We start from the raw sequence: 15,450 nt of genomic DNA, 5'->3' as shown, positions 1-15,450 counted from the left end.
AGCACTTTTCTGTGATAATGGAGTGTTTTCATGTCTTTTAATCAGAATTTTCATTTTCAGCTTACCTTTTCAAATACAGAAATTTTAAAACTGAAAAAAAAAAAAAAAAAAGCAAGATAAAAATGAACAAGGGGAGGTGATGACCATTGAATCACTTCATATCAGATTTGAATACATCTTGTGACCACACTGAGTTTGCTTTTGCATGGTGTGTTCTTTGTGTGTACATGTATGCAAAAAAGCGGTTTTCCACAATCCACAAACACCATAAGCAGTTCATGTATGATTTATTATATTTTTTATATACTTTTGTTTTAAGTATGTATAATCATGAAAATCAATCAGAACTCAAAAGGCAGAAACAGTTAAGCAAAGACAGCGTGACTTGAAAACCTGCTGTCTGCAAAGAAGCACAAACAGATTCTTCATGTATTCCTAGATGCATAAATCAGACCCCCACACCATAACAAGAGTTTAGCAAACAATGACTAACTTGATCATCTTGTGCACAGAATGTACAAAACCAGTTACGCAATACATGCACCAATGAATAGCTGTAACTCATCATTCATCTGCAGTTACCTTTAAAGAAAATCATTTAGATCTCTACAAAACATGATCTTAAAATAGTAAATCATTCATCTACTGTTACTTAAAAATCACTTTAAATTTCTACAAAACATACTCATAAAAATATTGTTTCTTAATAATTCTCACCTCTCCGTTTTTTGTTGGTTTTTTTTGCCAGTAATACCCAAGTAAATATATCAAAACGAACGGAGAATAATGCACGATTAAAATGATATATCTGAGGTGTACATGTACCCATCTATACATGCTCACACCACAGAGAGATGAACAGAATCGCCAAAGAGAGAATTCATATGTTCCTGATCTCCAGCCTTCGTTTTAATTAACAATGTACACAAGAATTTAACCATTTTAAATCATGATTTGTGCTTGCTCTCATCCTTTGGATTTTCCACAAAGTACTTGATCATTACAAAAGCAATGTTCCACTTTAATCATCTGCCTGTTTCAGTCATTTTTTCTGCTATTCTCTCCTCCTTCATATTCAATGTCCTCAGAGAAAAGGAACAATTAATGTTGTACCTTCAGAAAAAAAAACTACCACCATTTCACAATGAAGGCCACCATAATGTCAAAACATTTGACCTGCAAAACAAGCAAACAATAAGCGAACTTATCACCTAAGAGACCACAGCAGCAAGGAAGATGCCCTTTTTTTGTGACCTTTTCTGTAATAAGACCACCTTGATGGGCATTATTTAATCACTATAAAACCATTCATAAAGGCCTGGAGATGCATTCACTTCTGACAGAAATCCACACCAACCTGTAAACAACCTCCCACACACAAGAACCTGTATGCATGGGAGCTAACATTTTGTGCTGTCCAAAATCCGGCAGGGTGTCTATTGCCTTGTTTACGCCAAAGGGAAGTCCATAGGAAAAGAAGTGTTTGAGGAGACACGGTCTTGTCAGAGCTGCGATACCCCCCTCCCACCCCTACCCCCCACCCCTCTATGCTCATGCATTAATTTACCATCTAGATTTACAAAATGTTAACCTTTTTTTTTTCTCTTTTTTTAATAAAGGCAAAAATATTAGATGATTTTACAAAGAAAGAAAGCTTTTTACAAAAATAACAGCCCTTTCCCCTTCCATCCCCTCTATGCTCATGCAATAATTCAATTTACCACTTGGTTTAACAAAATGTTTAGACCTTTTTTTTTTTTTTTAAAGAAGGCTAAAAGATAAGATGCTTTTATAAACCAAGAAAGCATTTTGTAAAAAAAAAAATAATAATAGCCCTTTTCCCATTTATCCCCTCTATGCTCATTTGATTTACCACTTGGATCTACAAAATGTCTATATTTTTTTCAATAAAAGGCTAAAAGTCTTATGTATTTTTTTTTTTTTTACAAAGAAAAATTTTTTTTACAAAAATGACAGCCCCTTTCCTCTTTATCTCCAACAAACATGCAATAATTTAATTTACAAATGTTTAGAACTGAAGAAAAAAAAAATGGGCTAATAGAATAATTAACTTTACAAAGCATGGAGGCACTAAAAGAAAACACCAACCAACCAATGTATCTCAAACAAAGGAAAAAGAACTGGCAAATACTTCAGATGGACTCGTGGTGGGGAAAGAAGGGGGAGGGGAGGGAGACACAAATTTCTTCTTTCTTTTTCTTTTTTTCTCTCTTTTTTTCAATCTTTACGCTGTTTTCCCACACAATAAAATTTGTTAGAAAGCAGCTGCAACTGCATGAGAGAATCTCTCTACATACTGATATAAAAACTAAGAGCATATCATACGGAGCTTGTTCAGTCTGGCGCAAGCGACAAAAGGTCAGATTTTTTTTTTTTTACGACACTGCACATTATTAACACGAGAGAGAAGTTTTTCAACTGGTGCAGAGCAGCAGTGAAGGTGGTGATTCTAGACATTCATTCTGTCATTGTACAGCAAGAGACACACAAATGATTCATTTTTCAACTGATTCTCAGCACAGTCACTAAAATTAAATCAAATGTGAAGGCTCCACCATATGATAACCAATGACTTTTGTAACTAGTTGATTATGGGCGTGCACTCGAACACTAAATGGGAAGGCTTCCATGAAATAACACATGATTATCATTTTTTTAATCAAAATGTTTGCAATACTGAATTCAGTACTGTAACTAAATAGTTCCTTGGCGTATTTTTACACACATACACACACCCCTCACCTCCACTGTCTGAATCTTTCTCCTCCTCAACCTGCATCCATTTTTTTTTTTTTTTTTTTTTTAAAGAAAGTTGTGACACTGTACAATATCCCTCCACAACAAACAAAACCCATCCACAAAGAAAAACACAGTTGTAGGCTCACCAACCCACCCCACACACACACTCCCAAGAAATACTGCAATCAACCAGCACCTTGTAATAGAACTTTCCCATCCCCACTCTGCACAATACAGATCACAGACTGGGATTATACAAGCTTTGAACCACGCAGATTGTAGGGGTGGTTTTTTTGTCGTTTTATCTCCCTGCATTCCAGCAGTATTACAGAATGGAAGTAAAGTGATTTAACCCCTTGACTGCTGCTGACAAGAATGCTGGTCAGTGAAGGGCAGTCGCCTCACGGAGATAACATTAAGCTCACAGGTCAGGATGTCAGTCACAATTCTGTATCTGGACTTCTTCCTCTTTGGACTGCATTACTTTTGTTCAGCAAAATCAACAAAACCAGTGACAAGACCACAAAAGGTAGTGACTGTACTTCAAACCCACGCCACACTGACCTCATTTCAGCAAGGTTCGACAATCAAGGGGTTAATGACAAGAGTAAAGACTGGGCAAGAACAAAGGGCTGGTCCCACCATGGGCTGGATGGCAGCTTAAAAAAAAACCAGATTATTCTTTTCCAGGACAGGGCCAAACTTACGTATCCTCCCGTATTTCCTTCCCTGTTCAGGGAATGCAACTCCCACGTTCGCTTGTATCAACCAGTGGGGTTTAGGATGCTGTGATGTATCCTGCAATCTATCTTCAACAATGCGACAGATGTCTAGAGACAAGTTCCAGACAATTAGCACACAGGCCGATTTGAGGAAGAATCACAAAAAAGATGTTCTCCAGCCCTGACACGTACGTCTTGGTCTTTTTTGTTTACACAACAGCCTGGCAAACTTCACATGGCTATGACAGGGCTTATTTCTTCATTTATTTATTCATTAATTTATCACTGATACTTATAGCTCAGGTGACTACACACTGCCGTAATGGCAGGGCTTGAAATGTTTAACAAACAAAATCATGGAAAAGAAGCAAGCAAAATTCTTTTCTTTAAAAATCTACAGCAAAAAAAAAGATTTGTTCAACTGCCACCAAGCAACTCATATTTGTTGGGCCTTGAAAAAATATACAATCTAAAGTGCTAAGTCCAAAGTGACAACAACAAAAAAGAGAAATGTTCATGAACTTGCAGAATACACAAAAGAAATGAAGAAACCAGTAAGAAAGAAAATGAGAACAAATGAAACAAAAAGAAAAAGGCATAAACAAAGAGAGTGACACTAAAGAATATCTAGCACACAGTTTTAGATTCAAAACAACATCAAAGCTTGCAGACTGATCTTTATAATGCCACACCACATCTGCATTAAGAAGAAAACGATTTTAAAAGAAGGGAAGGTGATGCATGACCTACATACAGATCCAATGCAGAGCAGAAATTCCAGCACAGAATTTCCACACTGTTTATACCCCTGGAAGAAGGCCTCAACAACTGCTTGGCTTCAAATCCCTTCAATTCCAAATGGAAGTTGGACAGGCATGCCATTAAGTTACTGAGACCATCACAAACTGAACTGATGCCAATAGTGGCTCACATTACAATCTGCCCACTATGCTTTCCACAGCATTAAGTCACGGCTGAACAGAGAAAGACTAACTGGCACAAGTCATCTTTAACCATATCTGGTATACAGAAGAAGAAAAAAATGTTATGGTTAAAAGGTTCTTCAGTCTTTGACGGCCCTCGTGGCAGTGAACTCATATCCACTTTGTCTATGGCTAAACACAGAACAGCAGGGCTCAGTCCTGTAATCTTTTAACCTTCCCCAGCCCAAATCAGGTACCCATTCAAACCTTGGAGGACTGAGGAAAATCAGAGTGAAGTGCCTTTCCCAAAGACACGACACCATGCCAAAATGGAGCTTCAAACTCTGAACACTGGATCAAAAGTCTGATGCCTAACCGGTTCGGCTATGGTGCCTCCTTGGTATATACTATTCTGAATTATCTTTCGATAAGATTTTTTTTAAAGTTAACAAAAAACTGGAAAATGGATATGTCACTCAAACATAGTCGTAACGCATGCATAAATAATGAATCACACAGACAAAGAAAGATAATCTTTTTTGTATGTTTTGTTTTAAGTAGGTCAGCTGGCACCATTTTAGTACATTTAAACAAAAACAAAGGCTCTTCAACGAAAGTTCCCCAACCAAATTATTGTCAGTCTAAATAATCATGTCCATAATTTCCACACACAGACTCTTAGTCACAGCCAGGAAGTGGAGCTGTATGCACCAGCGTAACATGCACGTTTAAAATAATACATGGGTGAACAAACCCATACATGCATGCACATGCATGCGTCTGTACATGCACGTGCACACACACACACACACACTCTCTCTCTCTCTCTGAATTGATGTCAATATCATTACTACAGATACTACACTCCCTCACATTCAACTCATGGCTCAAGTGTCACTCCACAGCACTCTCGGAAAACACATACGTCCAATCAGAAATCAGTGTAAGACATTGACAAGAACGGCACTCACTCACGTTTCTCAAGTTGCCCAAGACATAAAAAGGTTTCCTTTAACTTACAACTTTGTTTTAAAACCTGTGATTATCACCATCTAATGCTTTCATGGGGGAAAAAATCATATTATTCATCAATATAACTCTTACACTCTCAATGAACAAATAAAAACGTCTAATGCTTTCATGACAAAATAATATAAGCCTTCATCAAATAAAAAATGCAAGATTCAAACAATATCAATGAAAAAACAAAAACCTCTAACCTTGACAAGACAAAATAATGAAAGACTATAATGCTTCTAATAACAAAATAATGAAAGCCTCCAACAATGTCATAAAAAATTCATATGTAAGCTTCTAACACTACCATAAAACAATAATGTAAACCTCTAGTCTAACAAAATCATGACAAATTAATATGTTTCCAACACTTTTATAAGAAAATAATATAACACTCTAACACTTCCATGAAAAAAAAAATGATATTAGCTTTCAATACTTTCATAGCAAAATAGCAGAAGCCTCTAATGCTTTCATGACCAGATTAAATTAAATTAAAAGCCTCCAAATATTTCACAAAACAATACTGCAAGCAGGAAAGCAAATAAATGGCAAAAGGATATCTATGTGTATGCTTTAAAAAAAAAAAAAAAAGTGTACATCACTGAATGGGAATCAAACCCAAACATGCATTCTTTAATTTCTTGTCCCAATTTCACAAAATCTTCCCTTGACATTATTTACAATCAACCAGTGCACAAACATGCTCCACTCACGTTTTAGCTATGCCTGAACAAAACAACGAAATGAAAAAAACCAAACCAAAACGATGTGAAACGAAACAGTGACAACAACGCAGGATACTAAACATAACAAGACTTCATCATGTCAGCTACAGGTTCAAAGCGGAAGTTTACATATCTGCACATACTTCCAACAGCAGTACAAGTACGATGAATCCTGGAACGAGCATTCTAATGCATTAACAAAAAGCAGCGAAGGTACTGGGCAGCACTAGTCTAAGGTATTGTGCTCTGCCCAGGGTAAAAACACAAAGAACCAGCCCTCACACAAAGAAGCAGCCCAAATTTCACACAAAGAAGTCTGTTATGACTAGAAAAATGAAACGGTTTCAAGGTCTGCAAAGCAAGCTTCTTCTCCTTTGTCTTCTTCATTCGTGGGCTGCAACTCCCACGTTCACTTGTATGTACACGAAAGGGCTTTTACGTGTATGACCGTTTTTACCCTGCCATGTATGCAGCCATACTCCGTTTTCGGGGGGTGCAAAGCAAGCAGTTCAGAGCTTTTCTACATAACGGAGTTATTCTTCAGTCTCCCTTTTCTTAAAGCCCCGCCGACCACTAGGGTCATCTCAAGGCTATCGCCTAGTCTCCCTGTTAACCAACCAATCTTTCCATGTTCTTTTTAATCTCTCCTCTCACACTTTCTTTCTCCCCCTCTCTGTACCACTGTAGAGCAGGGCTGTGGGTTTCATGAGGGATGTTAGCAGTGTTAAGTTTGCTCTCTGTCAACAATGTTCCTTGGTGTACGGAAATAGCCTATAGCTAGGAGCGTTCCTTACCAGTTATTGCTAAGCCAAACTTAGCGCTGCAAAAACTGTTCATGCAACCCAGCCCTGACAGCGCAACATTAAACACTGAAAAACTAGGAAGGAGAAGACCGACATCCTATCCTGTTAATGGCATGGCCAGCTAGGAAGTACAGGCCATGTGAGACATATCACAACCACAGGAGTGTGGAGCTGGGGTTGTACAAGGCAGTTTTTAGGCCTGATAAAGCTTGAGAGGCAAAGACCAACATCCATCAACGGCAGGGCCAGCTAGGATGTAGTGCCCTTGAGAAGCTGTTGACACAGCCATAGTGGTGCAAACCCAGGGTTGTTGTAGGCAAACGAGTTGGGTTGCCTTGTCCCTCCTTGCACCAAGAGAGGGCATCCTCAGCCCTGTGGGTGGGAAGGGAGTGTGTGTGGGTCCCTAAGGACAAGCCACTACTGATATGGAATCAGACTCCCTGCCAGAGTCTACACTAGTGGGTCACAGTAAAGTATGTGTAGTGAAAACTTCTTTTCGTTTGCTGTCACCCAGTCAGTCCACATGTGGTGACAAACAACTGTCATCTTCCGGTCCTGTCAGCTGCTGACAAGTTTTGTCCTCAGTAGATGACTGACAAGTTTTGTCCTCAGCAGAGCTGACTGGGACCATACCACCTGTCATTCTTACTGAAGAGAACACCTCTGAAGGACATGGTCAGCTGTCTGGTCTTGCTGACCACAGCAATGGTCAAATACATGTAACACAAGGAGCTTTGAGGTCAGGACTGTGCACACTCTTTGAACCAACAGCCAGATTGTAATCAATGACCGATATAATTCAGGGAAATGTTGATTGAAACCCAACAGGGAAATATTAGGTGCAAAAAGGATCACCACAAACATTGTGCATACTTAACATTAACCTTTCCTGTCACAAACCCGAAAATTATCACTTCCAAATTTCAGGTTTTTTGGAAAAGGTGTAACCTGTTCGGTCTGTAGCACCTACTGCTAACCATGCATCAAGTGTTTGGCCTCCTTCATTAGAAACAGACATGCCACACAAAGGAACACGACACACAGACTTGTGCTTTTAGGTCTGAACTGTGAACTTACTTCGAACCAAACAGCAAGACAGAAATCAAAGAGCAGGACAATTTATCGAAGGCACTCATTTGATTATTGAAAAAAATTTTAAAAGAGAGAAAAACATTCCATCTTGACAAGCCCAGGAATAACAAGACTGTTTCACAGAATGGGGTTTTGGATCAACAGGGCAGAAACACTTTCAGCCCTCAAACTGTTCTTCCCCACAGACGCTCATGCATGCACTCAGTCCTCAAACTCATAGAGCAGGATAGAAGCTCATGCATGCACTCACAGTCCTTGTACTCGGTCTTCTTCGGCCCCCTACAGACGCTGATATGAGCACTCACAATCTTCAAACTGATAGGTCCCCCCCATCCCCCACCTACAAGCTCATATATGCACTTACAGTCTTAAAACCTGCAGGATTTTTTTCACCCTCAATACAGTCAAAAGGGAAGATTCTCAAAAACTCTTTTTTTATTCTTATTTTTTATATAAACTACATGAGCTCATGCATGCACTCACAGTTCTCAAACTGATACTATTTTCCCTTTTGAAGCTCACAGTTTTTCCGTTTGTTTTTTTCCCCCAAAAACACAGTCAAAACTGTTAAAAGATTACAGGCATGCAAAGTGTCACAGAAAAGAAGACAGAATCACTGCCAACCAGAGGGGGAGGGGAGGGGAGGGGGGGGGGGTCAAGGTATGTGGTGTCTGCTCTTCCAGACCTTTCAGTTCTGCCAGTGTGAGTGCTGATGGGAAGTGCTGAGCAGCAGCGGTTTAAGGTTGTGTCCCTTTGAAGGAATGAAAACAACTGTTCATGTCTTCCTCCAGAAAATACACAAAGTTCACTGAACAGGAATCAAAGATACAATGCCATCTGACTGAGAATGGATGAGTGAAAGACCAGTCTTTTACACACACGAAAAAAAGAAAAAGAAAAAAAAAAAAGAAATCAAACTGTTTGACAGAAATCCATCACCAAGGTAAATGTGATTAATAGCAGTTAGAATATTAAAGTGCACTCTGTACTTTTAGCAACAGTTTATCAAGTTAAACATTATGTTGTGTTCAATCTCAAATCAAGAGGTATTTAATATGAAATGTCCCTGACCTACAAAGCCCAGGAATAACCCACACACAAAAAATAAAAGAACTGGATCTGCTGATTTGCACTGCTTTTGCGTCATAGGCTCTGCAATGAAAACTTGCAGATCTCTCTTTCAGAAGTATAACCTTAGTTTCTCTATCATGTTGCACATTCACCTAACGTCCTATGCATGTCTCATACACAGACAAGATCGCATGCATGTACAAGAACTATTACACACACACACACGCACACACACACACATATATATATGTAAATAATCCCATGCATAAAAATTTGTTCTATTCATATTGCCAGTTTACAACATGCAACATGTGAACAAACCACACACACACACACACACACACACACACACACACGCACGCACGCACGCACAAACACACACACACACACAGAGTTACAATCCACAGCAATCATATGACTGTCCATGGCAACAGATGATCAACACAAGAGGGTAATTATTTTTAACAATAACAATAATGTACAATGATATGAATCAATTCAAGAACCCACACAGAAAACACCTACTTTATAATTTTGGAGAGAAAAAAAAAGTAAAGGAAAGAAAACGTTTGGGGAGAAGCTGTCCATGGTATTTTTTCCTCTTTTTTTTCTGTCTGTTCATTCTTCTCTCTTCCCTCTCCTTGATGTTAAACTTCATTTTATCTTTCCTTTTTTTTTTTAAAAACAGTATTTACCAACCTGTCAGTAGAGTACAATATCAGTAAGGCAGATTGTTTCTTCATGCTTTAACGAGTAATTAACTGCATCATAGCATTCACCACCATATACCAAACATACAGTATTTGTCCTGAAAAAAAGAAAGAAAGAAATTGGAAGCTTCATAACTTCATTTATTTTGTAAATATGTGTTAAATATTTTTTTCCTTGACTCCAGAGGTCAGGCAGTAAGCAACCCTACTAGGTATCCTGCTGCAACAGAAATACCAGTCCACTCTGGGTGTAACTAAGAACGTCTGTGGATCAAGAGAGAAACCGCACTCTGGATAACCATCTGCCCTGCATAGGAATATCTAACTTTTTTCTACAAAAAAACAAACAAAAAACAAACAGTTATAAGCCATTCAGTCTTTTCTTACAATGGTTTATACTGTAAAGCACCACGAGACTTTGGATAGAAAAGATTACAAATGAATAATTATCACTGTCATTATTTCTATGGTGATTAATATTCCTCATGTTTTATTACAATGGCTTTAGAGAGAAATGTAAGTGCCCATAGCCTATGGATAGGTGATATACAAATGAAGAATTACTTCTGTTAATCCAGTAATCATTAATATTCTGCGTTTGTTATGAATGTCATTATTCATGACTAAAGTAAATGCCACGAATTCTTGGTTGGGGGGATATATATATATATATAAATGAATATTATCACTACAGTAATATCCTTTGTGCTGTCACAAAAAAATGTGATGCTGCAAACCAAGTCAATATGTTGCTGTGATATATGGGCAAAAAAACTGTTCACATCATGCCATGATCTTCCAAGATAATTTTGATGAGACTACTGCCAGTTTCAACAGCAGGCAAAACTCAGGACACTGTCACACCTGAATCCAACATCACAACTGAATACATACCAAACTATATATCAAACAATTCACTGGTAGCGTCATATTCTGGCTCCACTTCATCCTAGGTCGCCATACTCTTTACAAGTCGCTACTCTCGTAATGAGACACAAAATCCTAAAGCCTGTGTCAGTGCGTGTTCCTAAAACCATCGTAGCTTCCTTCAGGTACCAACGTCTGCAACATCAGCCAAAGCAGAAGAAAGAGAGAAACATTATTTTCAAAAAGTCATTCACTGAATAGCATTTCACTAACCGGCCTTCACTCAGCTTTAAAAGAAAAAAAAATTTAAGGTACTTTAATGATACATCAAAAGCAATATCGTTCATGCAGTGCAGTCTATAGACTGAAGAATGCTGGTAATAAAACTAATGATTCACTCTGCCAAATGCAATTTATGTGTAAAAGTTCATCATTTCTCCATGTTCATCATCACACAGTCAGATGTGTGCAGATTGTCTAAAGTGTGTGACTGGAACTTACTCCATTTCTCAACATTACTACAACACTCAAAAAAACTTTACATAACCATGCTGTTCACATCCGAATTACACACTCACTCGGAATCACCTTTTGTGCTTCAGTTCAGAAAGATCTGGGTCAAGTGATGCAAGACTTGTTACTTCAATTAGGATTTATTCTCTCTTGGTAATAACCGGACTTCTCCCCTTGGAACGGCAGAGGAACACCAGGACATCACCCTTCTTCAGACAGCCAAGACTCCCCTTGGAACAGCAAGGACATCACCCCTCTTCAGACAGCCAAGACTCCCCTTGGAACAGCAGAACAGCCAGGACATCACCCCTCTTCAGACAGCCAGAGTCACCCCTCAGAACACCAGAAGGACCTCCCGCACGGACAGACACCCAAGACTCCATTCCCTCAATCAACGATACCCTCTCCAACCCAAGACCCCAGCACTGAACAACATGATCCTAATGAGGTAAGCCAGTAAGTCCTTAAACCCAACATCTCTCAACTCTAGTTGCCAGGTTGTTTTGTCTCTAAGGGTTTCTATGTGTCCCTTTTGGGGGAGGTCTTTCTTCTTCTTCTTGTTTTTTTCTTCTTGACTGACACTGTAGACTGTGATTCCAAACAATGTTGTTGTTGTTGTTTTTTCTTCTTTTCTATAGGATCATACCATACTTTCAGATCTTGCTTAATGTGATCCTTACAGTAAAGATGAACATGTCTCTATGATACAGCCAAGATGCCTGCAGATGTTGTTTTAAAGATCTAAGATAATGATAATAATCTAGGTTAACAGAAGGTGGTGGACTTGGAAAATCCACAAAATGTACACAGGTGTACGTACATGTATACACACAATGGAGAAGGTCTGAAATGAAAATGGACCTATGCAGGATAATACTATCGACAGAAACTTTCAATCCTATCGATAGAAACTCTTGAGAAATTATTGCACTGTTGTTTTGTATACTCAAACGCATGCACAGACACACTAACACACACAAATATGCATCAATATTACACAGTTCTGGGGCCTTTTTTCTAAACTGGCGAGTATTTTGAAGCACAGAAGCACACACAGAGATAGAGAGTGAGACAGACAAAAATAATATCTAGAAATTAAAAAAGACGGTGTTTTTTTCAAAAGACCACAACAGACATAAAGATCTGAACTCGCTAAACACTGTTAAAACAAAACAACCCCCTGAAAAAGAACTATAACTTTCATATCCACATTCACCTACACTGTCAATCTGACCCAAAAGTCAACAACAATGTCAGCACACAGGGTGAAACAGAACACATATTCTCACTCATTGGTAAAAACATTTCAAAGATACACGCTCTAAAAAAAAAAAATACACGCAGAGCCAGACGAACTGCCCAGATATTCACACAAAAACACTACTTCGAAATTATTTCTTCTTGTTTTTTGGTTTGGTTTTGTTTTGTTTTTGTTTTTTTTATAATAATGAAAGGCATGATTAAAAAATACATATTTTTGCGTAGAAAAACATAAGTCATACAGATTTTTAAAACCATTGACTGGATCCCTCCAGTTACAAGTACACAACTAACGGCAGCAGTAGTAATTATTACTGTCTATTGGAAATAAGAGGAATAATTCATATTGTGATTCACATCTCTCTCTCAAAAGCATTTTCAAATTATCTAACTTGTAAACAGTTTCAAACTGCACAAACAAATTGCCACTCTGTATCAGCAAGCAACGATAATTTATGGCATTCATAATATTAACTAAAAACAGCTCATTAAATTCAATAATAGCAAGAATTACAAAATAATTCACTTAACAATAATAATTTACTCAACAATGTATACTTATATCTTTAGTTTGTACAAATACTTATTCTGCAGTAAATTGATTTATCAAATCAACAAACAGATAGTAACGATTCACGTGTATCAAATAAGTCGGGGAAAGAATATAAATATTTGTTGTTGTTGTTTTTTCCAATTCAGAGGAAAATAATTTTGGGGGGGAGAGAGAGAGGGGGGGATTATATCACACATGAAACTGAGCCTTAGAGCACCAGTGCTGCAACATTTAAGAAGGAACATGATCACCTTGAACACAAAGTCCTGCAGTCCACTCAGCCACACGGACAAACCAACACCACCTCACCACACAACACACAGGGTCACTGCTGTTCCACACCAGTCTCCTCCCCCTCAGCCAAGGGGGCCTGAGGCTGACTGCTGGACGATGCAGAGTTCCCCCGTCGCGGTGGCGCCGCCAAGCAGTTCCCCAGGGTACTCCGACCCGTCGGGATGTCCAGGAACTGCCCGTGACTCGGTTCCCCTGCCCCGGACGTCCCTGGCAAAGGGTTGGTTTCCTGCGTGGGAGATTTCTTCATCCCGGCCCCGACTGTATGCACCAGCATCCTCGTCAGCCGGACGGGCGTGGTGACGATCTCCTTTGCCCGCTCTCGCATGTTGCGGCCACTGGTGATGAGGTCGCCGAAGCCTCGCTGATGGGAGAAGGCGTAGCCCGAGCGGATGGAGCGCTGGCTGCGACGGAAGGTGGAGTGCTGGTGGATGTGCAGGTCGCGCGCCTTCGACTTCGACTTCTTCATGCGCTGGCGGAGACGCACGCGGTCAGAGAGGGTGGGGTGGACGCTGGTCTGGTAGAAGCGCCAGGCCACGACGGGCACGATGAGCATCGTGCACGTCAGCAGCATCGTCAGCCAGGTCACGGGGTTGGCAAACGCCTCAAAGGCCACGCCCACATAGGCATAGACAATGGCCTCCGAGTAGAAGGCCAGCTGGAAGCAGAAGTAGTAGATGATACTGCCCCACATGACAAAGTGGTTGAAGCCCGTCCAGTAGGCCATGTCCAGGGCACACTGAAACACACAGGGGACCGGTGAACAGTGACCTGTCACTTTTATCATAACATGTCATGACAGAGTTTTCCCAAGTCATAAGGGATAACCATATTTGTTGACTATTCACCCAGATCATATGGACCTGCCACTCTCATCATAACACATCATGACAGTCATAGAAAGTTTTCCCAAATCATAAGGGACAACCAGTTCTGCCGACTATTCACCCAAATCATACGGAAACCAAGTCTACTGCCTTTTCAATCAAGGATGTGTTGCATAAGCAATTTAAGCAGCGCAAAGTTTGCTTTGCACTAAGAATTTTCTTCAGTCTGCCCTAATAGTGGAGTGATGGCCTAGAGGTAACACGTCCGCCTAGAAAGCGAGAGAATCTGAGCGCACTGGTTCAAATCACGGCTCAACCGCCGATATTTTCTCCCCCTCCACTATAACTTGAGTGGTGGTCTGAACGCTAGTCATTGGGATGAGATGATAAACCGAGGTCTCGTGTACAGCATGCACTTAACGCATGTAAAAGAACCCACGGCAACAAAAAGGTTGTTCCTGGCAAAATTCTGTAGAAAAATCCACTTCAATAGGAAAAACAAATAAAACTGCAAGCAGGGGAAAAAAAAGAAAAAAAAAAAGGGTGGTGCTGTAATGCAGCAACGCACTCTCCCTGGGGAGAGCAACCCGAATTTCACACAGAGAAATCTGTTGTGATAAAAAGAAATACAAATACAAAATACAAATATAGGAAAATTCTTAATGCTTAGCAAACTTTGCATTGCTAACTCTGGCCTGCTGACTATTCAACTAAATCCTATGGATATCATCTTCCACTGACGACCCAAATCATAGAGATACCCTTATGCAACCCAACCCTGGCTTGCTGACTATTGAACTAAATCCTATGGATATCATCTTCCACTGACGACCCAAATCATAGAGATACCCTCTTCTGTTGACTTCCCAAATCATACGGATATCCTCTTCCACTGAATACCCAAATCAAATGTATATCTTCTTCGGTTGACAACCCAAATCATATGGATATCCTATTCTACTGACAACTCAAATACTGATATCTCTTCCATGACAACTCAAATCATACTGATACCTCTTCCACTGACAACTCAAAATCATAGGGATATCCTCTTCCACTGACCACCCAAATCACATGGATATCTTCTTCCGTTCACTACCCAAATCATACAGATATCTTCTTCCACTGACTATCCAAATCATAAGAATATTTTCTTCCACAGACTATCCAAATCATAAGAATATTTTCTTCCACAGACTATCCAAATCATCATAAGAATATTTTCTTCCACAGACTATCCAAATCATAAGAATATTTTCTTCCACAGACTATCCAAATCATAAGAATATTTTCTTCCACTGACAATCCAAATC

At 39.4% G+C, this 15,450-nt stretch overlaps 1 protein-coding gene across 2 annotated transcripts in view; it reads right to left on the bottom strand.

Moving 5' to 3' along the window:
- Window positions 1-270: 270 nt before the first annotated feature.
- LOC143297520 (phospholipid-transporting ATPase ID-like) overlaps window positions 271-15,450 on the bottom strand; it is a 63,446-nt gene continuing 48,266 nt past the window's right edge. For both annotated transcript variants that reach the window (XM_076609921.1, XM_076609920.1), the window contains exon 24: window positions 271-14,049. In XM_076609921.1, coding sequence (XP_076466036.1) covers window positions 13,345-14,049 — 705 coding nt within the window. In that variant the 3' untranslated portion in view covers window positions 271-13,344. The remainder of the gene's footprint in view (window positions 14,050-15,450) is intronic.

The sequence above is a fragment of the Babylonia areolata genome, chromosome 22 (assembly GCF_041734735.1).
Source record: "Babylonia areolata isolate BAREFJ2019XMU chromosome 22, ASM4173473v1, whole genome shotgun sequence".
Classification (NCBI taxonomy): Eukaryota; Metazoa; Mollusca; class Gastropoda; order Neogastropoda; family Buccinidae; genus Babylonia; species Babylonia areolata.
The sequence above is the reverse complement of the archived record's forward strand: the minus strand, read 5'-3'. Positions and strand labels throughout refer to the sequence as shown.